The following is a 26681-nucleotide window of genomic DNA, read 5'->3' as shown; positions in this document are numbered from 1 at the left end:
AGGTGATGCTGATGCTACTTTGAAGGATCACAGTGATTACATTGTAACCTCGACACGCTGTGATTACATTGTAACCTCGACACGCTGTGATTACATTGTAACCTCGACATGCTGTAACCACATACAGCCTTAACCCACCTAACTTCTGACCATTCACATTGCTCTTACCATTTGCTGCCTTGTGCTGTGTTATTTCTGTGTGTCATCTTTTTGAGTCTCATCCTTTTAAGAACACCAAGCTCTACAGACTAGGTTATGGTTTATGTTTGTTATGGACTGAATGCATCCCTCCCCCACCTCCCAAATTCATACATCAAAGCCTTAGGTCCTAATGTGATGTTATCTGGAAGTAGAACTCTTTGGGAGGTAATTAAGTTTAGATGAGCTCAAAGGAGTCGGACCCTCACGGTGGGATTAGTGCCCTTATAAGAAGAGGAATCTCTCTCTCTCTCTCTCTCTCTGCTCCCTCTCCCCCTCACCCTCACCCTCTCTCCATCTCTCTGTATCTCTCCCTCTCCACTAGCACACACCACAGAAAGGCCCTGTGAACACAGGGAGAAGACAACTGTCTGTGAAGCCAGGAAGAGAGCCTCACCAGACACTGAACAGCTGGTACCCTGATCTTGGACTTCTCAGCCTCCAGAACTGTGAGGAATAAATGTCTGTTGTTTAAGCCACCCAGTCTATGGTATTTTATCAGAGTAGCCCAAGCTAAGATAATATTCCTCCTGAAAGTAAATGGAAAGCCACTGGTAGAGTTTGAGCAGAATGGGTACATATTATTTATATTTCAAAAAGAAAAAAAAAAAAAAGGGACTTCCCTGGCGGTCCAGTGGTTAAGACTCCACGCTCCCAATGCAGGGGGCATGGGTTCGATCCCCGGTTGGGGAACTAAGATCCCTCATGCCGCAAGGCACGGCCAAAAAAAAAAAGAAAGAGAATTGACTGTAATGGGGACACCCGACTTGGGTTAGAGGACAGAAGGGAGTTGTGAGAGAAGATTCAGGTGGACCAGTTAGGAGACGCTTTGTATTTGTCCAGGAGAGATATGCAGCTTGGATTATTAAAAATGGGGAAAAATAGATTCAAAGAGGTATTTAGGAGGCAGCAGTGACAGGACCTGGAGATGGGCTAGATGTGGGAGATGAGAGACAGGGAGAGGTCAAGAATGACACCAGAATTTCTGGAGTATACAGCTGGATGTACTGAGGCACCATATCCTAAACACTATGAGAGAAACAGCCTGTAGGACACAAGACTCTCGCACGCAAAACTTTTACAAGTTTGGGGGGGGGAAGGTTTATTTCCCCAAATTGCACATGCTTTAAAAAAAAACTCGTGGGACCCCCCTGGTGGTCCAGTGGTTAAGAATCCACCTTCCAATGCAGGGAATGCAGGTTCGATCCCTGGTCGGGGAACTAAGATCCCACATGCCGCAGAGCAACTAAGCCCGCATGCCACAACTACAGAGCCCACGCGCTCTGGAGACCGTGCACCACAACTAGAGAGGAACCTGTGCACCACAACAAGATGCCGCATGCCACAACTAAGACCCAATGCAGCCAAAAATAAATAAAAATAAATATTTTTTTTAAAAACTCGCTGAGGTGCTTCATTTTTCTTCTTCTTCCACGTAAACGTGATTGTGTCGCACTATATTCCCAGTGTAAAGGAATGTATGTGATGCCGCTTTAGTCTTCAGCCATGCTTCTTTGACTATTTGACCACCAAAAACCAATTTAAAGTCTCATAAGAGAACATCTTGTTCTCAAGTGACTGTACCCCAAAAAAGGTGACAAAGAACATCACATGGGTTGGAATTATTGCCAGAAAGTACATCAGCATCTTGCCAAATATGTTCTGCCACTTCAGACACAAGCTCTGGCCATTCTGATGACAACATACAAAGGAGAATAATAGGAGGGATGACCAAAGGAGAGTATGATCAAACAGTGTAGACAGTGTGGTCTAATTCAAGCAGACCTCCCACCATGAAGCAGAGGTGCTTAGAACAATGATTCTTCTGGGAGATTAAGGACATTTTGGTACTTTTAAAGGGTTTTTTTCCCATTCAAATCAGTTTTTACTATTTTTCCCATTTAAATCAGTTATTATTATCATTATGTATTTTGTAGAGTATATCTTTAAATGATTTTAACATTTAACGTTTAGTATTTTGTGGAGTATATTTTAACATGAGAAGGTTGTAGAAAAATGAATGTGCCTCATATTAACTTTGTATTCACTTCAAAAACATGGGTAACATTCTGCAGTACCTTTTAGATCTAGGCTTTTCTACCACTTTCTGCTTTTTTTAAACTTGAGATATAATGGCATTTAACATTGTGTAAGATTAAGGTGCACAACGTGTTGATATTGCAATGTAATTATCAACACAGTGTTAGCTGACACCTCCATCATGTCACATAAATACCATTTCTTTTTTGTAGTGAGAAAACTGAAGATCTAGTCTCTTAGCAATTTTGAAGTATATAATACAGTACCATTGACTATAATCACAAGCTATGCATTAGATCCCCAGAACTTATTCACCTTTTAACCCTATGCTTTACCTTTTAAGATTTAGGAGTCTCTTTCTCGCTTGCTATGAATGAATGTAGAGTTTGTCTTTCTTTTTCATTATGATACCAGATAAAAATATGTTTTTTAAAACTTAGGAGACTTATAAGGCACTTTTTGGCACCTATCATGTAAAATGGTTTAGGTACAACAAGCATTCATTAGGCATTTGTTACTGGACAGAGATCAAATGGTTTCACATTTTTTTTCCTTTAAAAGACTGCATTTTTTTTTTACCAATACACCTATACTTTTGTGGTTCGTTCGACACCTTTTCCACCTACCCTGACACTACCATAAAACGTATACGGTGATAATAAATGCTGTTCACATTTTTTTCTTAACTAAGAAAAAATTAAGCTGGAATTCTCCAATTGCAGTTTCAGCTTATTTGTTTTTAAATAGTGACACTCTGAGGATATACAAAGCAGTAAGTAATAATTTATCCCTTACCACCAAGCCAACTTGATTATGAGTCTTATAGACATTATGGGACATAAAAGCTCCAAAGCTCCAAGTTCATATTGCAAAACCCACAGGTCCCAACAGAGGAAGCACGTGCCAAGGGTAACCAAAAAGCCACACACCATCGTGAAGCTGCTAGCAGGCTGACTTTAGCTCCTCAATGCCAGCAAATGTCAAAAACTCAGGTCATTTGGCTCTTTTTACATTTATAAACATTTATAAAACACTTACAACATACCAGCTATCATTTCGGTCCTTCAATAACAAGGAAAGCCTTCTGTTGTTATTGTTTTTCAAAGGTACTATAAAGCAAAAGCTACTGCTTGGTTTTGTGTCGCTGGCTTCACCTTTGGGTTTACTTCACCAGGGACCCCAGTCACAGAATTCCAGAGTGAAGGGTCCTTAGAGATTGTGAAATGAGGGATCTACCACAGGTCTACGCCAAGAGAGGCACATACATTTTTTTCAGTCTCGCCTTCCTTGCATCTGCTTTCATGTCATTCCAGAAGGGAGCCAAGAAATAGAGCCTAAAGCAGAAGCACCATCTGCTGGCCAATGTTTCCACCAAAATGGACACACTAGTGACTCCCCGGAGCAATTCTCCTAATCGAAAGTCTCAGGCAGAATTTTCCCGACAACCCTCCTCTCCTCCTTTCCCCTACAGGAGAGTTTGATATACTTCAAGCCCTCAGTTTACAGATAATGCAACTAAAGCTCCCAAGGGGTAAGAGGCCCAGGAGGTGAGAATGGGGATTTTGAGAAGTATGTAATCCCAGGCCTCATTGGAGCCCTATTCACTCAGTCTTCTGGGGGGAGGGCTCAGGAATGTGCATTTGTGACAACCCCCCCGGGTACTTCTAACACAACAAGCCAGGCCTGGCACAGGGACCAGCTCTGAGGACATCCGATGGCGTAGAGAGATGGGGACGAGGAAGCTGCTGAGGCTAGATAGCATGCAGGGTTTCTGACCTTCAGACTATGATCTTTTAACTTTCAAGGGCAACCAGCCATACACAGGAAAGGTCAGAATTATTAACTCAGAGATGAGCTCCTCATCGCCAGACCACAAGGAGAAAAATAACATGGAAATTACAGGCAGTAAAGAGGTCACTGTGGATTGTGGGCAGGGGTGGAGAGTGGAAACAATTTACTCCTCAAGACTGATTCCATTAACAGTGAATCACTTTTGCAGACTGGAGTCATCTGCCATCAAAATTGGACCAATTAGCATACCCCAGGGTTGTATTTCAGCCACAGAGAGCGGGGAATGCTCCAGTGCGGAGGCCAGATGAAGACCTCAGTTTGATTTCATTTATCCCCCCTGACAACTATTCCTGAATCCTACAGAAAATTTTCCTACACTGAGCTACCTTGGTTGTTCTCAGATTCGTTTCAGGATGAAAAAATAGCGTTAAAAAGCTGCAGATTCACTGTGTGTGGGAACGTAAATTGGTACAGCCAGAAAAAGGAGGGCTGTCAATATCCATCACAATTTAAAATAACCATAAGCTCTGATACAGGAATTAGACTCCCAGGAATTTGTCCTACAGAAAATATCTGCACAAACAGGCAGAGATATAAGTAGGTATAGATAGGTTTATGGGAACATTTTTTAACAGTAATAATTGAAAATAACCCAAATATTCATCAATAAGGGAATGCTTAAATAAATAAATGTCATTAATTCAGCTATTTAAAAAGAGCTAGACCTATATATTACTTTCATGGAGTGTACAAACCATATTAAATGAATAGTATTTGTAGTATGACTTGATTTTGTTTCATGAAAACCAAATATAAGTTGAATACATTGTGTGTGATTTCTGTGTGCATCTATGTATATTTTGATAAGTCATCTGTATTCAATATATACCAATAGACACATGTACAATACATGTTTGTAAATGCATAGAAAAAAGCCTGGAAAGGTGCACGTACTGTTGATAGTAGTTACCTGCTGGCACAGATTTGGGAGAAGACCAGAACTCACAGAATGAAGGACACTCTGAATATTTTTTTAGAGTTTCTAGTTTTACCCTATGCATTTTATTGCTCTTATAATTAAAAAATAATAAAGATTTTTCTAATGAAACTTGATGGAGAGTTATTAATAAGATACTTCTTTTTAAAAAATTAATTAATTAATTAATTTTTGGACGCATTGGGTCTTCGTTGCTGCGCGCGGGCTTTCTCTAGTTGTGGCGAGCAGGGGCTACTCTTCGTTGCAGTGCATGGGCTTCTCATTGTGGTGGTTTCTCTTGTTGTAGACCATGGGCTCTAGGCTTGCAGGCTTCACTAGTTGTGGCACAGGGGCTCAGTAGTTGTGGCTCGTGGGATCTAGAGCACAGGCTCAGTAGTTGTGGCACATGGGCTTAGTTGCTCTGCAGCACGTGGGATCTTCCTGGACTAGGGCCTGAACCCGTGTCCCCTGCATTGGCAGGAGGACTCTTAACCACTGCGCCACCAGGGAAGTCCCAATAAGATAATTCTTAATAAAGGCAGTAGAAATTCAGAAAACAATCAGAGTGAAAAGATGAGAGATCTCCCTTCTGCAGGTCAGTCTCCATCTCCATCAGCTCTTTAAAAATCTAGGGACTGGATGGGAGAAAAACTTCAGAACAATTTTTTCCTATGGAATAAAGATTTGCACACTCTTCTTTATCCTCTCCCCCTGGCTTTCCCAAATCCACAGTACCCCTAAGCGAAAGGTTCTCCAACTCTAGAGATCATTTGTGCAAAAATCAAAACCAATCTGGCCACTAGAGGGGGAACATTACACATAAAACCACTTCCAGTTGCCAGGGATGGGGGTATCAATACAAGGGCTGCCTCCAAAAGAGACCGTCCAAAGCTAACAGCCCAGAAGCAGTAATCAACGTGATTCATCCTTTGGCTTGCCTAATATATTCTGGAGCAAAAGATTTTGTTAATAAATATAAAATTGCAAATGTGAATGTGATTCCCACATTAATGAGGTTTTTTTTCCCTACCCACCAAACTGAGTATTTACAAATGTTCTGGAACAGAGGAAAATGCTGAGTTGGAAGCTGCCCTGAAACCACATCTTAAGAAACAATGCCCAGTTTTCAGTCCCTCAGCAGAGTTAGGGGAAGCCAGTAAGAGACTTTAGCCCAGTTTCACAAAGACCAGGGGTTTTACTCTTATCAAGGAAGTCCTCCCGTATGCTTTTTCAGAGCGCTATTTAACAAGCATCATGCAGGACACTTCTCCTTTCACTCTTCACACGTGATCTCAGCCGTCTTATCAGCTGTAACTTTTTTCATGAATTTGAGCCTGGTATGAATGAGCTGATAATGCACCTTTTGATCTTCATTATTTCCAGCAGGTGAATGTTTCCCATATACCCAGCTTTCTCCAACCTCACCCCTAAAAAAAAAAAAAATCCGCCTCTTTATGGAAACATGATCGTTTTGTAAAAAGAAGCGGCACATTCTGGAAAAGAAAAGGATGTGATGAAAACACGCCTTTTGAAAATGTGTGGTCCTAACCTTGGATGTCTCATTGCCGTTTTGAGAATGACACGGAAGGGATGTAAAGCAGGTCAAAAATTTGCACACAGATCACCCTATACTGACAATTTTAACACTCCTGCCTTGATTCTACCTTTTCTGAAAGTATTTCCACTTAATTTTCAAAATCTGAAAAACAAATCAGTTAAGTAACTTGCCCGAAGTCACACATCTAGCAAGTGGTAGGGTAAGAATTTAAACCAAGACAGTCTGGCTCCAGGGTCCATGTTCTTAACCACTAATCCATTCCGTCTCCTCGCTCTTTGCCTTTTTTCTCCTTCAGGCTCCCTTTTGCCTCAGTAATCTCCCCTCTTCAATCCACCCCTCCCCACACCAAACTCAAAACTGTGGATCTAGTGATGTAGTAGAGAGAAGTCACAAAAATGGTGTGAGTCCTGGTTTGGCTTCATTCAGCCGTGTCACCTGGACGCCTTGCAAACACCGAGTCCTAGTTTCCTAAGCGCACAGTGGGAATACTAACCAAAAATAACCGTTTCCTCCCGAGATCGCCTGCAGATGAAATTAGATCATGTACATAAAGCATTCAGCGTAGTGCCTGGCTAAGGAGCACCTAAAACTGTGACTGGAAGATAAACCAGGCAAGAGGAAGGTAAAACAGTCACAATTTACTGAAGATGAATTCCACCAGGAGAAAGTGAGCTGTTTCATGAAAGTAACACTTTGACCCTCCTCACTTGCTTTATGATACAACCACCATCTGAGGGGGCAGATGGTTGACAATGCAGGGGTCCCACAACCACATCACCTCGAGCGGAGGCTGCAACAGGGGGGGAACTCACACTGTGTGCACCTGATATTCCAAAGCCCTCCTGGGGAGTCCTTGTATATCAGAGTGACTCCAATTACAGGATTGTTTAGGGCAGTCCACTCACAGAATTGTCTCTCAGAGGACCCAACTCCATTATCACCATCTCTGAGAAAATGTGACAACCCATGGCAGGGCCATCGGTCTGTGCTGCTCCCCAGAGCTTCCTCTGAAAATTCATAAAAATGAACATATTTCCACAGAGAAAGACAATCTCAGATTGAGAAAACAAACTTATGGTTAAGCCAAAGAAAAGGTGTGAGGAATGGATAAATTAGGATATTGGGGTTAACAAACATATACTAATACATATACAATATATCATCCCCAAAGACCTATGGAATACCAAGAGTGGTCTACCCAACACTCTGTAATAACCTACATGGAAAAGGACACAAAGATCAATAGATATATGTATATGTGTAAATGAACAAGATTCTTCTGACCCTTCCACGTGACCACGTCAACTAAATCATTGGTGGGTCTTCTTAGAGCCAGGGAAGGAAATTCTCCTCTTGCATTTAATAGGTCTCCAGAAATGAATAGGAAAGAAGCACCTCTTAGCAGATAATTTTACTTTCTCCTGTGGTCATTTAAACTCAATTCTTCTTGACTGTCTTCGGAAGAGCTGGAGAAGGGCTGGTCATTATTCCCAAGACAGACTTGGTCACCACGAGACCTTGCTTTTCTCCTAGATCAGCAGCCCTCAAGCTTTTTGCTCTCAGGACCCCTTTACATGCCTACATCTTACTGAAGACCCCAAGGAGCTTTTGTAACGTGGGTCAGAGCTAACATTTAGCATATTAAAAATTAAGACTGGAAACATTTTAAAACATAAAAATAGGGCTTCCCTGGTGGCACAGTGGTTGAGAATCTGCCTGCCAATGCAGGGGACACAGGTTCGAGCCCTGGTCTGGGAGGATCCCACATGCCGCGGAGCAACTGGGCCCGTGAACCACAACTGCTGACCCTGAGAGTCTGGAGCCTGTGCTCCACAACAAGAGAGGCCGCGACAGTGAGAGGCCCGCGCACCGCAATGAAGAGTGGCCCCCGCTCGCCACAACTAGAGAAAGCCCTCGCACAGAAACGAAGACCCAACACAGCCAAAAATAAATAAATAAATAAGCTTTCATTAAAAAAAAAAAAACATAAAAATATACAAGCTCATATTCTATGAGCCATCAGGCTACCTATCATGTAGTTTCTGGAAATTCCCACCATACACTCATGAGATAATAAGAATAAAAAAGGCAAATCACATCTTAATATTATCATGAAGATAATTTTGACTCAACTCCCTGAATGGGGTCCACAGACCACACTTTGAGAGTTGCTGTTCTCAAAACCCATTACACCAATTCCTATGAGCGTTGCCAAACCCTCAACTATTCTCCTTTGGATGTTGTTTTGAGTTTTAAATGTGGTAATTTATGAAGTTAGAATCTAGATCCTGGACCAAAAATCTCAGAGAAGAATTAAGTAAGAAGAAATAATTTAATTGACTTCCCAGAATTACCTAAACAACTATTCTCTAAAACTGGCATGCAAATTAACATTGAAAACACCACAGAAAATCTTAACAGGCTGACTAGCATATTGTGAGACAACAGACTGCCTTCCCTTTTGTTTTCTTTATTTTTAACTATTGTTCTGCCCATGAATGATGTTTTCATTGGTATTAAACCTGCCAGAGGTTCTCTGTGAGATAGATTGAGGAGGAAAAGCTTCAGAATTATACAATCTATGTAGCAATAGTCAGATGTAACTTTCTCCTTTAAAGAGAACTTTGATGGGGGGGAATTCCCTGGTGGTCCAGTGGTTAGGGCTCTGTGCTCTCACTGCCGAGGGCCCGGGTTTGATCATTGGTTGGGGAACTAAAATCCTACAAGCTGCACTGGCACAGCCAAAATTTGCGGAACAGATGGACCATATAGTATCAGAACATTTTCAAATTCAAGTATTAACAGAGATTTGGGGGTCAATCATGCCAGCTTCTTTTTTTATATTTGAGATAGAGATCAAGTTATGCTTTTAAATTCAGCCTCTTTGTTTTCTGCCTCTTGGCCCACTTTGCTCTCTGTTCTAAGCTGAACCCCATGACTGAGGACTGTCTGGTAGTATCTTCCTGCTCCTCTGATCTTAATAATCATACTCATAATAGAAACAAGTACCTAGCAAGCACTTACCCAAGTAATTTGTGCTAAACACTTTATTTTTGCATTATTTCATATCTCCCCACAACCTCAAGAGGTAGGTACTATTATTATCCCCGTTTTACCTGAGAGGACATTACCTGCCTAAAGGTCACAAGGTAAGTAGGTGGAGAGGCAGGGAAACAATCCCAGATAATCTCATTCTGGTGCTCTCTTCACACCATGATAAACTGCCTTTTAAAGAAGATAACGGAAGAGATTAAAAAGGGCATCCTTCCACATCATTTAAAAGAAAATAAATAAAATTTCATTTGGCAAGTGTCTGGAGCAGAGAAAAATTGTGGGCTTCAGAAAAGCAACCACAAAGGGCCCTTCTTAATAGGCACCAAACTAAATGCAGGTGAACCTTTTATCAGCACCACCTGACAAGGAAGGGCTTATCTCTGTTCCCCTGATTGACTGTCAGCTGGTTTCACTTTCCTGCTAAGGGCTGATTCAGAGCTTCTAACCTTACCCTGTTGAGGTGCCAAACTGACATGTTGGAAAAGGGTTGGTCTGATCGGTCTTCCATTTCCTCAGCAAAGAAAACAAGGAGTTTGTCAAACATGGCCCAGGCCCAGCAATGGGAGAGAATCCTACCCGGCCTTCAATTACCCTGCAATGGAAGTGTCTTTTTGCCTGACAACGATGACTAATTCCAAAGGCCCAACCAGCCTTCTCATAATGATGACTGTGGAGTCAATTACCATTTGGGGGCAGATTAGAATCTGATCTGAAGCTGAAAAATTCCACCTCCTTGGTGCTAATCCCTTCAACTTTCCAATCCTAAATAGGGCAAATTTCAGAAAAGAGCGTATCTCATTTTACAGCCTACCTGAATATTATCTGTAATGATTTTTCTTAATCATAAAATTAATTAAACTCCTGCTTTAATAGTCTAAACACAAGAGTCAGAGGAAGGAAGGAGTTCTGGCCTGCTGCCAGGGCTCCAACTGAGGTTCTTGGTGTTAATAATTTCCATGGTGTTTTAAGCATTTGAAACAACAAAGGCCAGCTTTCACTAAAAGCATGGCTGATTCTGGCAAAACCTATAAAAACAATGCCTACTCTGGGGTAGTTCGTATTACAGACAATTAAATTTTAATAAATGAAACCAACAGTTAAGAAATGGACATTTCTGCTATTCTCTGATATTAGTCTGCAAACTTAATAATAAGTGCCAAAGTTAATGAAAATGAACTGTTGATAGCACTGCTGAGATTGCCTATGGCTATTAAATGATTTTAGGTGGGATGGGGTGGAGATGGAGAAAAGGTGTTCCTTACGCATTTCTAGGCAAGATGATGGCCTTGGGCAAGCCACTGCCCTTTCTCAAACTCGGACATTTCTACCTGGTACGTTACTTACTTGATCAGTCATTTTTCAGAAAAGAAATACATGAGATTTCGTGCTCCATGAAATGAATCAACTTTTCCTAATCTCGGTTGAAAAGTAGCACCCCACAGGCTGAATCTGGCTACAGAAGCAATTTATTAGGTCCTCACAGTGTTTGGTATTTTTTAATCTGAATTGGTTGCCAACATTAAAAACTCAGAAAACTTCACATGAAAATGCAAAGAGCCAGGTACGTACTCCCAGAAATTGGACAATCGAGCAAGTCTGGGCTCACATTTCTGCATGGCGGCCAAGGGAGGGCAGAGCAGTGACAGCGCCTTTAGAATGGGCATCACTCAGCCTGCTTCTTGCCTGGCCCCCCGTTCTGAGCCAGGCTCTGCATCTCTGGTGCCCCTCCTAAAAGCCAGCCTGCAGGTTAACTCCCTGGTGATAAATATTGCAAATGGTAAGATTAGTTTCGGTATTTGCTGGAAGGAAGGAGGAAGAAATGCATACCAAATATTTTATGAAGGAAAAATAAATCCTACACTAGTCCCTTGTATGAAATTCCTGAAGTCTCAGAACAGAAAACATCATACTTCCACGTTTTTCTTTTTCCTCAAAATACTCCTTTCACTAGGTTAACTATGGATTTTACCACATAGAACAATTCTATGTGTAGCTTGAAAACATGATCTGTTTTGAAAAGGTGATTAGCAAGAGGATTCTGAGATTCTCATGGATGAAAGGCCCTTTGCCTTATTTTATGTCAACAACAGAATTCTTAGTAAAGACGGTCCAAGGAAAACAGAATTTACCAACATATTAGTTTGGAGCCACTACCCCACCACGCCCCAGCCCAAACCAACACTTACTAAAATAAACAGCATCTTCGATTTCTTTTTTTCCTTTCATGTGGACAACAGAGATGCTCTGTCAAAAAAAAAAAAAAAGTGGGGAAGGAAGAGTTAAGAAAAGAAAAAAAATGTCTGCATTGGTGGAGATCTGTATTTCATTTTAAGCTGTAGGTTGAACCATGTAAAGTCTGATGACTCTGAGTAATCTGATGTTTTCTAAGAAGGAAAGGTCACTCTTGCTCACCACAACCATCACTCCCCATCACCTACCCCCTTCTACTCATGTTTACAGGCTTAAAAAAAAAAAGATGCCCTGGTGGCGCAGTGGTTGAGAATCTGCCTGCCAATGCAGGCGACACGGGTTCGAGCCCTGGTCTGGGAAGATCCCACATGCCGCGGAGCAACCGGTCCCGTGAGCCACAACTACTGAGCCTGCGTGTCTGGAGCCTGTGCTCCGCAACAAGAGAGGCCGCGATATTGAGAGGCCCGCGCACCGCGATGAAGAGTGGCCCCCGCTTGCCGCAACTAGAGAAAGCCCACGCACAGAAACGAAGACCCAACACAGCGAAAAATAAATAATAAAAATAAATAATAAATAAATTAAAAAAAAAAAAAAGATGACTTGCTCCCTACTCAGACCCTCATGTACACCCCTGAATATATATTAAGATTGCCCAAGATTCAGGACCAAAGCAGATTTGAGAACAAACCTTAAATTTCCTCCACTCTTCAATGGGACAAAAAAATGAATTAGAAGCACACACCCAATATATGAATTCCTGAAAAAACAAACAAAACCAACAAACAAACAAAACACAGATTTTCCTATACTGGTACTGGCACATCAGCCAAGTAGTCTGTCCTGTTACGACGAATATTTCTTTAATGCAGAAATAACTCATAAGTGATTTGTAAACAGAGATTGGAAGATGGTCGAATGTGAAAGTCATGTTGGGGTGTATGTTATTTGAAATGTGTTTTGAAACCATCACGGGTAAACTTTCTTGAAAGTTAATAGAAAACTTTAGCAATATATGAAGACCTCCAAAAAACTTTTTTTAATCCTACGGAAGTACACGTAGTGGTTTATTTAGTGGCTTCAAAATTGCTAAAATTTGCCCTATGTTAAATAAACTCTCTGAAAATCTGTGAGTTCAAATAAAGATACTACAAAAACATTGCCCCCCTAACCTTAAAAAGACTGATGCAGAAGTCTAAACCCCAATCAGATCTTTATTTTTGATGGAGGTGGTCTCCATTAAAAGCAAATGCCATTAAAAACTTACATCTTGGGCTTCCCTGGTGGCGCAGCGGTTGAGAATCTGCCTGCCAATGCAGGGGACACGGGTTCGGGCCCTGGTCTGGGAAGATCCCACATGCCGTGGAGCAACTGGGCCCGTGAGCCACAACTACTGAGCCTGCACGTCTGGAGCCTGTGCTCCGCAACAAGAGAGGCCGCGATAGTGAGAGGCCCGCGCACCGCGATGAAGAGTGGCCCCCGCTTGCCGCAACTAGAGAAAGCCCTCGCACAGAAACGAAGACCCAACACAGCCAAAAGTAAATAAATTAAAAAAAAAAAAAAAAAAAAAGAACAGCAACCTGGATTCAAGGTGTCGTGAGTCCTTGCAGACAATTTAAAAAAAACCAAAAAACAAAAAACATACATCTTAGAGAAGAAAGACGGAGGAGCCCCCGGGCTTAAGGCTGCAAAGGACTGACTGGCTGTGCTGCTGCCACTGCAGATTTATCTGAGCCGCTGATTTTACTGGGATAGGTGTTATTTTTGTTAGCGCTCCAGCGGCAAAGTTCCTTAACATGTGAGTGGTCTGCCCCTACCTCTGTTTTTCCTCATGCTCCCTGTTTTTTCCACACGATTTTGCAGAAGGTGAGGTTTTTCAGAAATGCGTATACGGCATTAAAGCTGCAGTTAGTACAACTACGATCCTGTCGGTCTGTTCGGAAGTCAACACACAATTTGTATAAAGCGCAGTGGCCACAGCTGTCTGTAGTCTGGCACGCTCTGTAGTCAGTAACCTAGAAATGTGGTTCTTAAACGAAGGCCTTGTTAGGATTTCACTATAAATGCTTTCTAACATTATGCTGCTGCTAAAAATGCAATTCTAAAGACTAAGCCAAAACACACCCCAAAATATTTATGCTATATAACATTAATTACCAAGAAAAGAATCCAAAATACACACACTAAAAGTATAACCATGTGAAAAATGTAAGTAAGTGGGAGGTAACAAGTAAAAACAAAAACTGTGCTTGGGTAGTGGTGACTTTAAGAATAAAATACCTTATTTCCTCCATTAGCCTTTTCAATGAAGCAAATGCTTTTTTTTTTGTTTGTTTTGCCCAAATTAATCATCAACTGATGAAAGCGTGTAAAGAAACATTTTATATCCACAAAGTGACAGACTAACAAATGTGGCCAAACACCCCAGCAACACAACTGTTTCTCACGATAATTGTTTTAACATTAGGAGGCTAGGTGCAAAAGTAGCAATCAAGAGTTGGCTGAACACTTAAGAATATTATGTGACTTAGTTTTTGAACAACCAACATAAAGACAAGCCTCTCCTTTCAAATGACATGCTAGAAACAAATATGGGGTCTTCAAGGACTGGGGAATCAGGCTGGGATCCTGATGATAGGGACCTCTGGTTGGAAGCCATCACTCTAAGTCAAGGTGCTTTCCTGGCATGTGAAGCAGCTGTTGGGTTTCACAGGCAGGAGGCACCGCCCTTGACCTTGTCTCATCTACTGAGGCACGAAGAAGCACGGTCATAGTTAGGTTCCTGGCAGAACAGCCTTGCTTTTTGGAATAAAAATTCCCACAAACTGCTCAAATATCCAAGTTATCAAGTAGCTAAACAACATGAAAGTTTTCTAGCAAACAAAACGCATACATATCACAAAGTCATTTCTTTAAAAGAAAACATAATAGAGGGAAAGAGAAAAGGAAACAATGAGAGTGAAGCCTGATTTAGCAGATACCACTTTATTCGACACAGTGCATGATCTGAAGCATCTGACACTCCACAGCCAACAAGATTTCCTACTTCCCTATTACAAAATACTGGATACCCTGAATACAGTTCATTCAAGGTTCTTGTTTTTTTTCTCCTACATTTAGAATTAAACAGGTTTCTCCATGTAGCAAACATTTCACATTCACCAAAGGCTTTGGGGAGAGGGGGAAATAGGGCTTGTAACTGCCCCCCTGAACCAAAGGCACTTAATGTTAAAATATAAAGCACAGTAAAGTCACCTCACAGACATCCCTGCGTGTTCAGATTGCTGAACTTGAGCGCACCATCACTGGCCCAAGTGGGATTCATTATAACAATGTAAAAGACACTGATTTCCTTGAAAAAACAAAGTGCCGTATGAATATAAAGACCCATTACCGCCACCCCCCCCATTCTTTTCTGAAAATAATATATAAGAGAACAATTATTTTACATGATTAGTATTACCCAAGGTTCACACATGGGAAAAAACAGCTAAAAAATAACCTGCCATAAACTCTCACTATGAAATCACAATAGAATCTGATATATTCAGACAATTTGTGAGTTGGGAGACAGCCTCAGAGATCATGTTGTGCATCCCCTCACTGGACAGATGAGGTCACTGAGGCCCAGGAAGGTCAAGTGTGGGACCCTGGGGTCTAACCCCAGGGGCAGAGCCTGGGTAGAACGCAGACCTCCTGAGGCCTAGCTCAGGGTGCCCTCCACCGCCTTCCTCTTTAAAAGACTCTCAAAGGTAAAACATGAAATACACCACACAATAAAGCACACTTGCTGATGCAGGTCAGTTATTTGGTCTCGCCACACGGTTCCTTTGGCCATCGGGCAGGTATGGAAGCCACCTCGGGGTGGGAATTCTTCACACGACATTGTTCAGCCTTCTGAGGGAAGCCGTGTGCAGGTTAGACACGACTTCTTCTCCGATTCGGGAAGGCTCTTAGCCTGTGGTGGGCAGGTGGTCGGCTGCACAGCGGAATCCCAGATTCGAAGCGGAGCTGTCAGGTGTGTTCTGGCTTCGAGCGGCACAGCGATACCTGTAGCAGTAGGACTTTGCAGAGAGAACCAGACACATGAGTGCTCTTGGACTCTGGGCTGAAGGCTCTCAACTGTCAGACTGATGTTGTACCCAAGTACCAACTGTAGAGAGTTATGCCTACCTGCAGACAGTGCCTGCCCTACAGGCACCCGCCTCCTGCACATTCAGAGCTCATCACATTCTCCAGTGTTATGCTATAAACGTGACTAGATATAGTACAAAGATGTTGGTGTCAGCATTACTTAGAACAGTTAAAAAAAAAATGTAACAACCAATGGTTACATAAGTTATGGCGCATCCGTAATTTAGACTAGTAAGCAGCCATTAAAAGGCATGTTTTCATGTAACATTTAATGACATAGGAATTTCTCAGGATACAATCTTAAATGAAAAAGTCAGAATACAAAACTGTATATGTACTATGATCTCAATCCACGTATGCCAAAGAACAGCAGACTGGAAGATTCAAACTGCACCACAATCCGAACAGTAGTTATCCTCAGGCAGTGGAGTTTCAAATTTCCGATGATAACTATGTATTACTTTTATAATTCAAAAAAGTTATTTGTACATTTAGAATAGCATTTGACAGGAAACCAAGTAATAAAGCTAAATGGCAATTGAGAAACTATTAATTACGAGCAACATTAAGATATTATTTACCATCCAGCAGGTTGGCAAAGATTGAACAGCAAGCCCAGGAACATCAAGAGTAGGAAAGGCTGTGGAAAACATTTTTTCTTAATACATTGCTTTTGGAGTTTAAATCATAGTAATTCATAAAGCTATGTATCTTTGTGTGGGTACTGTTTTATTTTATAAGAGCAGAGTATGGTATATACATATGCACAAACACACAGACATCAAGCTCTCCAGGCATGGTGCTAGCGCCTTCATCACTTACTTGATTTGATCATAATGGCCAGAGGAATTAAATGAGTTACCCTAGATGACACAGTTTTTAAAAGAAGTAGAATTCGAACCCAGGTCTAACTGTGGTGTGCTTGCCTGCCTAGCCAGAGTCGATACTCGTAGATGGAAAGGCATCACAACTCACGATTCTGTCCCACCCCTGTTATAGCCCCCTGCATGTACACATGTACTTCCACAGATAAGAAAGCCTAACACATATCCCTGGTCACCTACTAGATATTCAGTGAATAACCACAGATGACTTGATTCAAACACTTCAAAAGCTTCCACATTCCAAAAATAACCATGCATGGAACTCTTATGTCCTAAGATTATTCTTTGATCAAAAATAACAGAGAATGAAAATAAACTAGTTACCCTGTGTACCAAGAGCATCAACTCTGAGCGGGCCCTGGGAAACTCAAGTCCCTGCCGCTGGTTAAAGAAACTGCACAAAGAATCATGTAGAGTAACTCTGGAACTCATGAAGGAGAGAGAATTTGTGGAGGGGCAAAATAGGTCAGCATGAAAGAGGTTTTTTGTTTTTTCCTTAATTCTTATTATTCTCCTTTCTCTCACAAAAGTTGAATGTTTCTAATCTTCATAAAAATTATCTCTAGAGCTGACAAAGGAATTCTCTGGAGCACTTCCACCATGAAAAAGAAAAAAAAAAAAAAGACATGGTGCTCTGTCTTTTATAGATAGCAAAACAATAGCAACCAATTTTCTCATTTTCCCTGTGGCCAGTGAAGACTGTAACACTATTACCAATATTCAGGCAGGCAGAGGGAAAATGAATTAAAAAATATGCCTGAAATAATGAAAGAAGTGATGGCACCTGCTACTACCTGTGATTGGGATGCAATGGAAGCTCTAAAATGACTAGAGGTGACCATGCAGGAAGACACAGCAGAAGCTTTGTTCCATGTAGGGCCTACTCACTGGGCTGCTGTGAAGCAAAGTGCTTTGGTATTTCTAGAATCAAGCTCCTGTGGATAATGCAGGGCCCCATGCTCTCAGTATGTGTAGTGAATTTCACATTGGAGCAAGAATCGAGTTCAGGGCGGGGGGGCATTCAGACAGGGACGTTCTTGTTCCATAACTGTACCACACATGACAAAAAACAATCAAGCGTTTCCTGATCGCCTTCTGTGCACACTGTCCCGCTGGAGATCACAGGCTAGTTGAGGAAACAATGTTACACATCAAAAAGCTACAAAACAAGCTAGGATTAAAAGATTCTGAGGCTACTATTAACTCAGGGGAGGAAATGGTCACTAAATGTCTAATTTTTTAAGGAAGACCTTTGAAGGCAGAACTTGGCCAGAGCAGGATTTATGTGATTATGGCAGTGGTCTTCTGACTTGAGTATACAGAAGAATAGCCTGGAGAACTCATGTAAATACCTATTCCTAGGCCACAAACCCAGAGATCCTGATTCAGTAAGTCTGGTGTGGGGTCCAAGAATCTGCATTTCTAACCAGCTTACAGGTGCTGCTAATGCTATGGGCCCATGGACCACAAACTGAGTAGCACCGATTTACAGGACTTAGGAACGAGGAAAGAAGGTATGTTAAGTGGAGAAAACAATGACATCAGAGGCATGAAAATGGAAAAATTCAGGCAAGTGAAGAGGATAGCAAGGCCACAGCCTGAGAGTGTCAGAGCATGGTTTATTTATTCATTAAATATTTGAGAGTTTACAACATGCTAGATGTTATTCTGGACACGAGGGAAGCAATGCGGAACAAAACAATGTACCCGTTATCGGGAAGCTTACATTCAACAAGGAGTTAAGTAGTCAGACAATAAATAAACGGATAAATTCAAGACTGCTTCTGGCAGTGGTCAGCTTGGAAGACAGTTAAATAGGGAGAGAGGACTAGGCGTGACTAGGTGCTACTTAGATAAGGTGGCCTGGGAAGGCTCCTCTGAGGAGGCGCTGCGAAAGCCGAGCTGCCCAAAGATTTAGAGAATGAGAATTCCAGGCAAAAGCAATGACTGGTACAGAGAGGATAAATGATAAAAAGCAGGAAACGTGGGTGGAAAAATAGGATGGAGTCACATTAAAGGTGGTCTTCTTGGCAGAAAGAGGTTGGGCTTGACACGAGTGGAAATTGTGACAAACATTTTGCTAATTTACTCACCTGAAAAGGCAAAATCCAAGACTCATTAGCTATTTAACCTTAGGCAAAGCCTTTCTGAATCTGCTCCCTCTTCTGATTAAATGGGGCTATTAATGGAATGATGTCAAAATGCTTCATCTTATCTTTACATGAAAAAGCAAAGCAGTAGACATGTGGCGATTATTCTAAGTGTTACTTTATAATGAACACAACACTCTTAATTAAAGGAACTCACTTTGCCTGTCTTATCTGACCTCCCTGGGTTAACCTACTTCCTTACTAAAACAAAAGCAGCTTCTCTGCAGGACTTAGTGGTCTTGTGTTTGGAAGATGATTCCTTGCCAGCATCTGAATATGGTTACGCATTTGCTACAAAAATAGGAAAATTATTTGTTATATAAATGGAAAAGGTGAAGGGGTATCTCTGGTGACAAGGCATAGGACTGAGATCTTTATTGGATGGCATAGTTCAATATGCAACTTATCTCTCAAATTATATAACAAACTGTTTTAAAATTCGGTTTTCATATGCCACAAAATGCAGGCTGTAGCAACTGTGACGAATTGTGCCTGCCTGGAACACTGTGATCAGAAAAGAGATCCATGATGTATAAGAGATTCTTGACCATAGCCATATTGGAAGACCCTGGTACATACAGCATAATTCCATTTTGGGAAGAAAAAATAAAAGTGCACCAAAAAGTTTGGTAGAATACTATTAATAGTTTTCTTCAGAAAGCAGGGTGAATGATTTTTTTCATTTGTATGTTTATTATTTATTTTCTAATTTTTATGCAATGAAAATGTTTTGCTTACATAACAAAAAAACTTAAAATCAGTGACAACAGAAAGAGCTAGTCCTTTTTTGGATCATAGCAGTACCTAAAATCTTCCATTAACCTAAACGATGAAGAACTAAACCCTAAAAAGCAAGTCTCACTACAAGTTAGTGTCCTGAAAGGTCAGGTCCATCACATGAGAAAACAGTCAATTCACATTATCATTCCACTGCAAATGCACTCATTCACTCAGCAAACATTTATTAATAAGTAGTTCATTTTAAATTCCAGTAATGGGCAGCTAATGAAATACGTAATTAAAGAGGAAAATGGCCTGATTTCATATGTCCTCATTGCTCTTTCTTTTTTTTCCAACTCTACTTTTAGCACCAAAAATGGTTGTTAATGATGTTAGGTCTTTGAGTGGTTGAAATATGGGTCATTTTATTAATTAAGAACAGAGGTAGTAGTGAGGACCTGTTTTAGCCCCACTTCATCAAAATGGCTAATTACTTTGTGAAATTGACCTCGATATCTGCACTAAGAATATGATCCTGGATTCAAGAACAATTCATTTAAGATAATGGCTTACCAGCCTTGGGGCTCTGAAGTCAAGTGGGACAGCAATATGGTTTTTATGAGAGGAAGACTTAGGGATAAAGAACAGTTTTAAGGTAATTGTAGCTCATTATGAACAAAATGATTATAGAAAAATGACACAGCAGAACTCAGGTCTCTCAATTTCCCATCCATTGCTCTTGCCACTGACACTTGGACAACTCCTTTTGCTAGTAATCTTGGTGTAAAATGGTGGGGTTGAGGGGGTAGGGGAGCTAGGATTTCGTCAGTGTTGTAGGTTGGGCTAAAGATCCCACAGAGATTAATCTAACAACTTCAAGAAAGACTAGTATTTCTTGAGTACTTACTATGTGAACTGTTCTAAGAACTTCACATGTATTAAGTGACTTAATCCTCTCAATAATCCTGAGGTATGCATTATAAGCATGTGCATCGTATACACAAGGAAAAAACTGAGGCACAGGTATGGTAATCGTGTGCCTTAGGTCACATGGTTTGTAACTGTGAATCCAGGATTACAGTCTTTTCAGTCTCATTCCAGAATCTGTGCTCTTAACACCATGTTGACTCATAGTTGTTCCTTCTGTGCCTCGTCTCCTTACTGAAGCTATACTTTGGATGGACTTTCAAAAAGTCAAAAATAATAATCAGAGCTTACTTTAGACATGCAAACTGGCCCCGGGCCATGATCAAAAGTAAGTCACCTTCTAAGCAAGGTGATTTTTTTTTCAAAATGAATTACATTATTCTTTTCTCTTTTTATTTTCTTTCTTTTACTGATTTTCACCTGTACCATAATAATCATTTCCAGGATTCTGCCTAACTAGTTAGCAGTTCATTAGTTGGTTTTTATTCAAAAGAGAAAATGAGGGAAAAAAATCTTATTATAATAAAGATGATGATTAAGAATGATGGTGTTGGACTTCCCTGGTGGCGCAGTGGCTAAGAATCTGCCTGCCAATGCAAGGGACACGGGTTCGAGCCCTGGTCTGGGAAGATCCCACATGCCGCAGAGCACCTAAGCCCGTGTGCCACAACTACTGAGCCCACGTGCCACAACTACTGGAGCCCGCATGCCTAGAGCCTGTACTCCGCAGCAAGAGAAGCCACCTCAATGAGAAGCCCCCGCAACGCAACTAAGAGTAACCCCCGCTCCCCACAACTAGAGAAAGCCCGCGTGCAGCAACAAAGACCCAATGCAGCCAAATAAAATAAATAAATTTATTAAAAGAAAAAAAAGAATGATGGTGTTAGCAGCAACTAACTTACGGACACTTTACCGTGAGCTAGACACTGTACCAAGTGCTTATTTACTTTGGTGCATTTATTCCTCATAAGAACCTTACAATAGGTGCAATTACGATGTACGTTTTACAAATGTGAAAACTGAGGCTTAGAAAGGTTAAGTAATTTGCCTAATGTTACAGGCAAAGACTAGCAAAGAACAGTTACAGAACTCCAACCCAGATCTAATTCTAGAGTCCACATCTTAATATACTTAGTGGCAGTTAAAACTGCCACTCTTAATCTAGTGTAAAGAATAAGCACTGAAAGTAATTCACAGCCAATACTGTGCTGTTTTCTTGACTACACCAAAATAACCAGACTGAGGTTAAAAACCTACATCATCTACAATTAACTTGACCAAAGATCCTAGAGCTGCCATTTCTCTCTGGAAAACCTTGTGGATCCCACTCAGTTTTGTCACTCTGCTATTCTCTTTTCTGGAATACTCTCTCCATCACTCTGAGCCTGACTAAATTAAAACTTATCCTTCAGGGTGACTAAGAAAAGTTAAAGATGTATAATATAAACTCTAAATCAGCCACAAAATTTTTAAAACAAAGAGTTATAGCTAATAAGCCAAAGGAGAGAAAATGAAGTGATAAAAAAACACTTAATCCAAAAAAAGTTAAGAAAAAAAAAAGCAAAAGGAAAAGAACAGATGAGACAAGGAGAAAAACAAATCTCAAGACAACAAATTTAAACCCAGCCATACCAACAATCACATTAAATGTAAATGGTCTAAACAGCAAGTGAAAAGGCAAAGTTTATGTCAATAAATTCATTAACTCAGATGAAATGGACAAATTCCTTGAAAGACACAAACTCCCAGAGCTTAATCAAGAACAAACAGATAATCTGCATAACCCTGCAGCTATTAACTAAATTAAACGTGTGGTTACAATTCTAGGCCCAAATGGTTTTCCTGGGGAAATTCTATCAGACATTTAAGGAAGAAAAATGCTAATTCAACATTAACTCTTCCCCAAAAAATTCAAGATGAGGGAATATTTCCCAACTCAATCTATGAAGCCAGCAATACACTGATACTAATACCAGACAAGAAAAAAAACAAAAAACAAGAGACCAATACCTATCACGAACATATTTTAGCAAACTGCATCCAAAATATATACAAAGGATAATACATCATAGCTAAGTGGATGTATTCCAGGAAGCCAAGGATGGTTTAACATTTGAAAACAGAAAATCAATGACTATAATTCACCATATTAACAGGCTGAAAAAGAAAAACCACATAAACATCTCAATAGCTGCAGAAAAAGCATCTCGCAAAATCCACATCCATTTCTGATAAAAAAAATTCTCAGAAATCTAGGAGTAGAAGGAAACTTGCTCAAGCTGATAAAGGGCATCTTTGAAAACACTATAGCTTATATCATAGCTAATTTTGAAAAGCCCAATGTTTTTCCCCTAAGATCAAAAATTAGGTAAGACTGCCTGTTCTTACCACTCCTATTCAACATATACTGGCGGTTCTAGCCAACACAATACAGCAAGAAAAAGTAATAAAAGATATCCAGATTAAAAAGGAAGAGGTAAAATTGTCTGTACTCACAGATGGTATAACCACTTATGTAGAAAATACAACAGAATCTACAAAAACAACAGGGAGATCAACTCGATGCTTTGTGACGACCTAGAGGGGTGGAATAGGGAGGATGGGAGGGAGGCTCAAGAGGGAGGAGATATGGGGATATATGTATACTTAGAGCTGATTCACTTTGTTGTACAACAGAAACTAACACAACATTGTAAAGTAATTATACTCCAATAAAGATATATATTAAAAAAAAGAGTCTACAAAAACATCACTAATACAGATGAGTTTAACAAGGTTACAGGACACAAGATAAATATACAAAAACCAACTGTACCATGAAAATGTATTTATTAAAAATATATATTACGTTAAAAGATATTTTAAAAGAATAAACTAAGAAGCTTATAAAAATTTAAAACATTTAAAATAAGCAAGAAAAATGAAATGTTAAAGTAGACACATTCATATGCATGGCACTGGAATATTTTGGTGTTCATGCTTAAAATGTTTTTTACAGGATTCATTTTCTCCACTTATCTGTGAGAAAAAAATCTTCTGGTCTTTAATTCTTACAGAGTAAATGGACTCCCAATTAGGAAAAGTGCCATATGTCAGACACATAACTGGTGGTAATTAGGGTTTTGAGATGCTCTCGTGCAAAAAGAGATTCACCTGTTTTTCATGAAAGTCTGGTTCCCCAGCAAGAGGATTCAGATACACCTGCAGCAACAGCTTGAATCAGAGGAAAAGAATCTGGGACTACAGACAGATGGGTATATGAACACCTAAAAGTACTGGGACAACATAGGGCAATGCTTTTAATTTAAAATTAAAATTAGAATTTTAAAGATAAATTTGTCCACATCTTGTTATAAAGGTAGGTGTAAAGCATAAAGTGAACTCAACTCTATGAACTGCCACCTAAATAACTACACTAAAAATTCTAAGAAATGCAGAAGACACACACCCCTACGAACTCACACATATACATAATTTAAATAGGTTCTCTTTAGGCCAGTGGCTCCCCAACTTTGATGTATGTTATGATCACCTTGAGAGCTTTAAAATCCTGATGCCCAGGTCACAATTCAGAAATATCAAGTCAGAATGAGGTGAGTGAGGAAATAGGCATCAGTATATTTTATAGATCCCAGATGATTCTAATGTACAATAAAGTTTGAGAACCATTATTTTAAGGCAAAGTTTGACAATGTCTCCATTATCAAATTAATAACTTAATTTGGAGCCATTACGGTTTTAAGTCTCTAACTGCCTAGACTGACTGAATTACCATAGGAAGCTTCTTTTAATAACAATCTGCAAAATGCCATGTTTGCATAGAGACAGAAAGACAGAAATTGAAGTGCTAGAGATACTAAAAATATATGATTTAAAGAAAAAAAGGGAGAGAAGTGGTATTCGATTTCTGAACTCCTTAAAAAGGTTACTCATGAAACACTGAGTTACTTCTACTCGCCAAGAACAACCAACTCTGACACTGAAATTATAGCCCAAAGAGAAGAATCATTCTCTGAGAGAGATGTTTATTCCACAAAGCACACACTATATACCTAGGACACTTGGGATGTTTCCATTCCAGTACACCACAATCTACCCTCCATTTATAACTCTCAACTTAATCTCAACAGACAAGCCAGAAATTTACAGGAGTCTCAAATAAATTAAGGGTGTGCTTCCAGATTTACATGCTGGAAACCAGATATACAGCTCACCCTGATTCATGGGACAACAAAGGTCTCTCAAAGGGTCAAGATACAACAGATGGAATATGGTTGACAAGAGATCATTTACAGCCTCTGCTTCTTGCACCACTTTTCCCCATGCCTGTGCACAAACTTTTTTTTTTTCTGGCATTGATGGAGATAGGTATGTATTAACAGAAGTGGATGAGACATCTTGGGGCTAATGTTTACAATGGATCCATAAACCTGCTGTTAGAACACCAAAACAGAGTTTAGTGACTTGACTTACCTTATGGCACATGTAGGATCCACCTTTCTTCACCCGGTCTTTCCCAGAAGGGGGGCCTTTCTGTGGATGAAGAGAAGAGAACTCGTTAGTCCAGAAAGCACAGCTGTCCCTCCCACAGTCAGAGGGTCTATTTTAATCCAACCAGCTCTCACATGGTTGCCTAAAGTCTCCACATGCATTTCTGCCCCTGGGTCTTGCACCTGCACCCATGCACCTTCTTGAATGCCCACCTTTCCAAATCCTACATCTTCTGAGGTCCAGCTCAAGTTCCGACTCTTTGGTGAACTCTTTGTGACTACCTTAAGCAATCCAAACCCCGACAGTGTTTCCTACCTAGATGACTAATAAGCTGCTTCGCAGCACCTCTTACATCACCTTCTCACACTGATGGGCAAATTTATCCTGCATTATAACTGGCCAGCTCAACTAGACTGGCAAGCCTCTTTGAATTATGTTTTTAAAATCCTACTGTGCAACACCTAATAAACCCTTTGCTGACTGAATAAACGGATATGCTTTTTATCTTTAGAAAAATTTTAGGTCAGGTTTACTGAGGTATACTTTATATACAGTAAACTTTTATACTTTTAAAACTTTTAAATGCACACTTCTGATGAGTTTTGACAAGTGTATAGTCATGTAACCACCACCACAATCAAGATATAGAACATAGTTTATCTTTTTCAAAAAGATTTATACAGTGTTTATTATGAACCAAGTAGGGTTCTAAGTATTTTGCAAATATTAACTCATGTAATTTCTGTAACGACTTCTGAGATTAAGCAAGTGCCAGAACGAGGATTCACACCGAGGCAGCCTGGATCCAGCGTTTAGAGACCAGGAGTATAGGAAACTGGGCAAGGCCTAAAAGAAGGCAAGAAGGAGCAGTGGCGGGACTTTGCTGGTGGCTCAGTCGTTAAGAATCCGCCTGCCAATGCAGGGGACACGGGTTCGAGCCCTGGTCCGGGAAGATCACACATGCCGCGGAGCAACTAAGCCTGTGCGCCACAGCTATTGAGCCTGAGCTCTAGAGCCCTTGAGCCACAACTACTGAGCCCATGCGCCGCAACTACTGAAGCCCATGCGCTCTAGGGCCCGCGTGCTACAGCTACTGAGCCTGCATGCTGCAACTACTGAAACCTGTGTGCCTAGAGCTCGTGCTCTGCAACAAGAGAAGCCACCACAATGAGAAGCCCACGCACCGCAACAAAGAGTAGCCCCTGCTCACCGCAACTAGAGGAAGCCCGCACGCGGCAACGAAAACCCAACGCAGTCCCCCTACCCCCAAAAAAAGAAGGAACAGTGGCTACCACTGCAATGCGAACTGGAGCCAGAAAAAGCCAGCCAAGAGGTAAAGACTATTTCTTCTAGGGAGGGCTCTGGATAAATGTGCAATGGAAATGAACACCGTAAAGCTGCCAGGACAAAAGCCTCATCGTCAGGTAAGCCATGCAAAGAGTATTTGAGAGTTACCAATAAATTCCTACGAACCAGAGCCATATCTGGGAAGTCTGAGGGGGATAAGAATTTTTTGCTTCTCCTTTGTTACGCAAGAAGTCAACTAATACAGCTGCCTGTTCTTTGCTTAC

The 26681-nt window shown here is 40.7% G+C and overlaps 1 protein-coding gene across 12 annotated transcripts in view; it reads right to left on the bottom strand.

Moving 5' to 3' along the window:
* SUMF1 (sulfatase modifying factor 1) overlaps nt 1-26681 on the bottom strand; it is a 138086-nt gene that overhangs the window by 13971 nt on the left and 97434 nt on the right. For 5 of the 12 annotated variants that reach the window (XM_082345388.1, XM_082345391.1, XM_082345395.1 and 2 more), the window contains 2 exons: nt 25093-25152; nt 11804-11861 (listed from right to left, as the gene is read on the bottom strand). In XM_082345388.1, coding sequence (XP_082201514.1) covers nt 11804-11861; nt 25093-25152 — 118 coding nt within the window. Of the gene's footprint in view, nt 1-11803; nt 11862-14773; nt 15869-15980; nt 16063-16519; nt 16582-19146; nt 19264-25092; nt 25153-26681 lie in introns of those variants that run through there. The other 7 variants (XM_082345387.1, XM_082345386.1, XM_082345392.1 and 4 more) reach the window with 4 other exon arrangements.

The sequence above is a fragment of the Balaenoptera borealis genome (assembly GCF_965194805.1).
Source record: "Balaenoptera borealis genome assembly, chromosome: 12".
Classification (NCBI taxonomy): domain Eukaryota; kingdom Metazoa; phylum Chordata; class Mammalia; order Artiodactyla; family Balaenopteridae; genus Balaenoptera; species Balaenoptera borealis.
The sequence above is the reverse complement of the archived record's forward strand: the minus strand, read 5'-3'. Positions and strand labels throughout refer to the sequence as shown.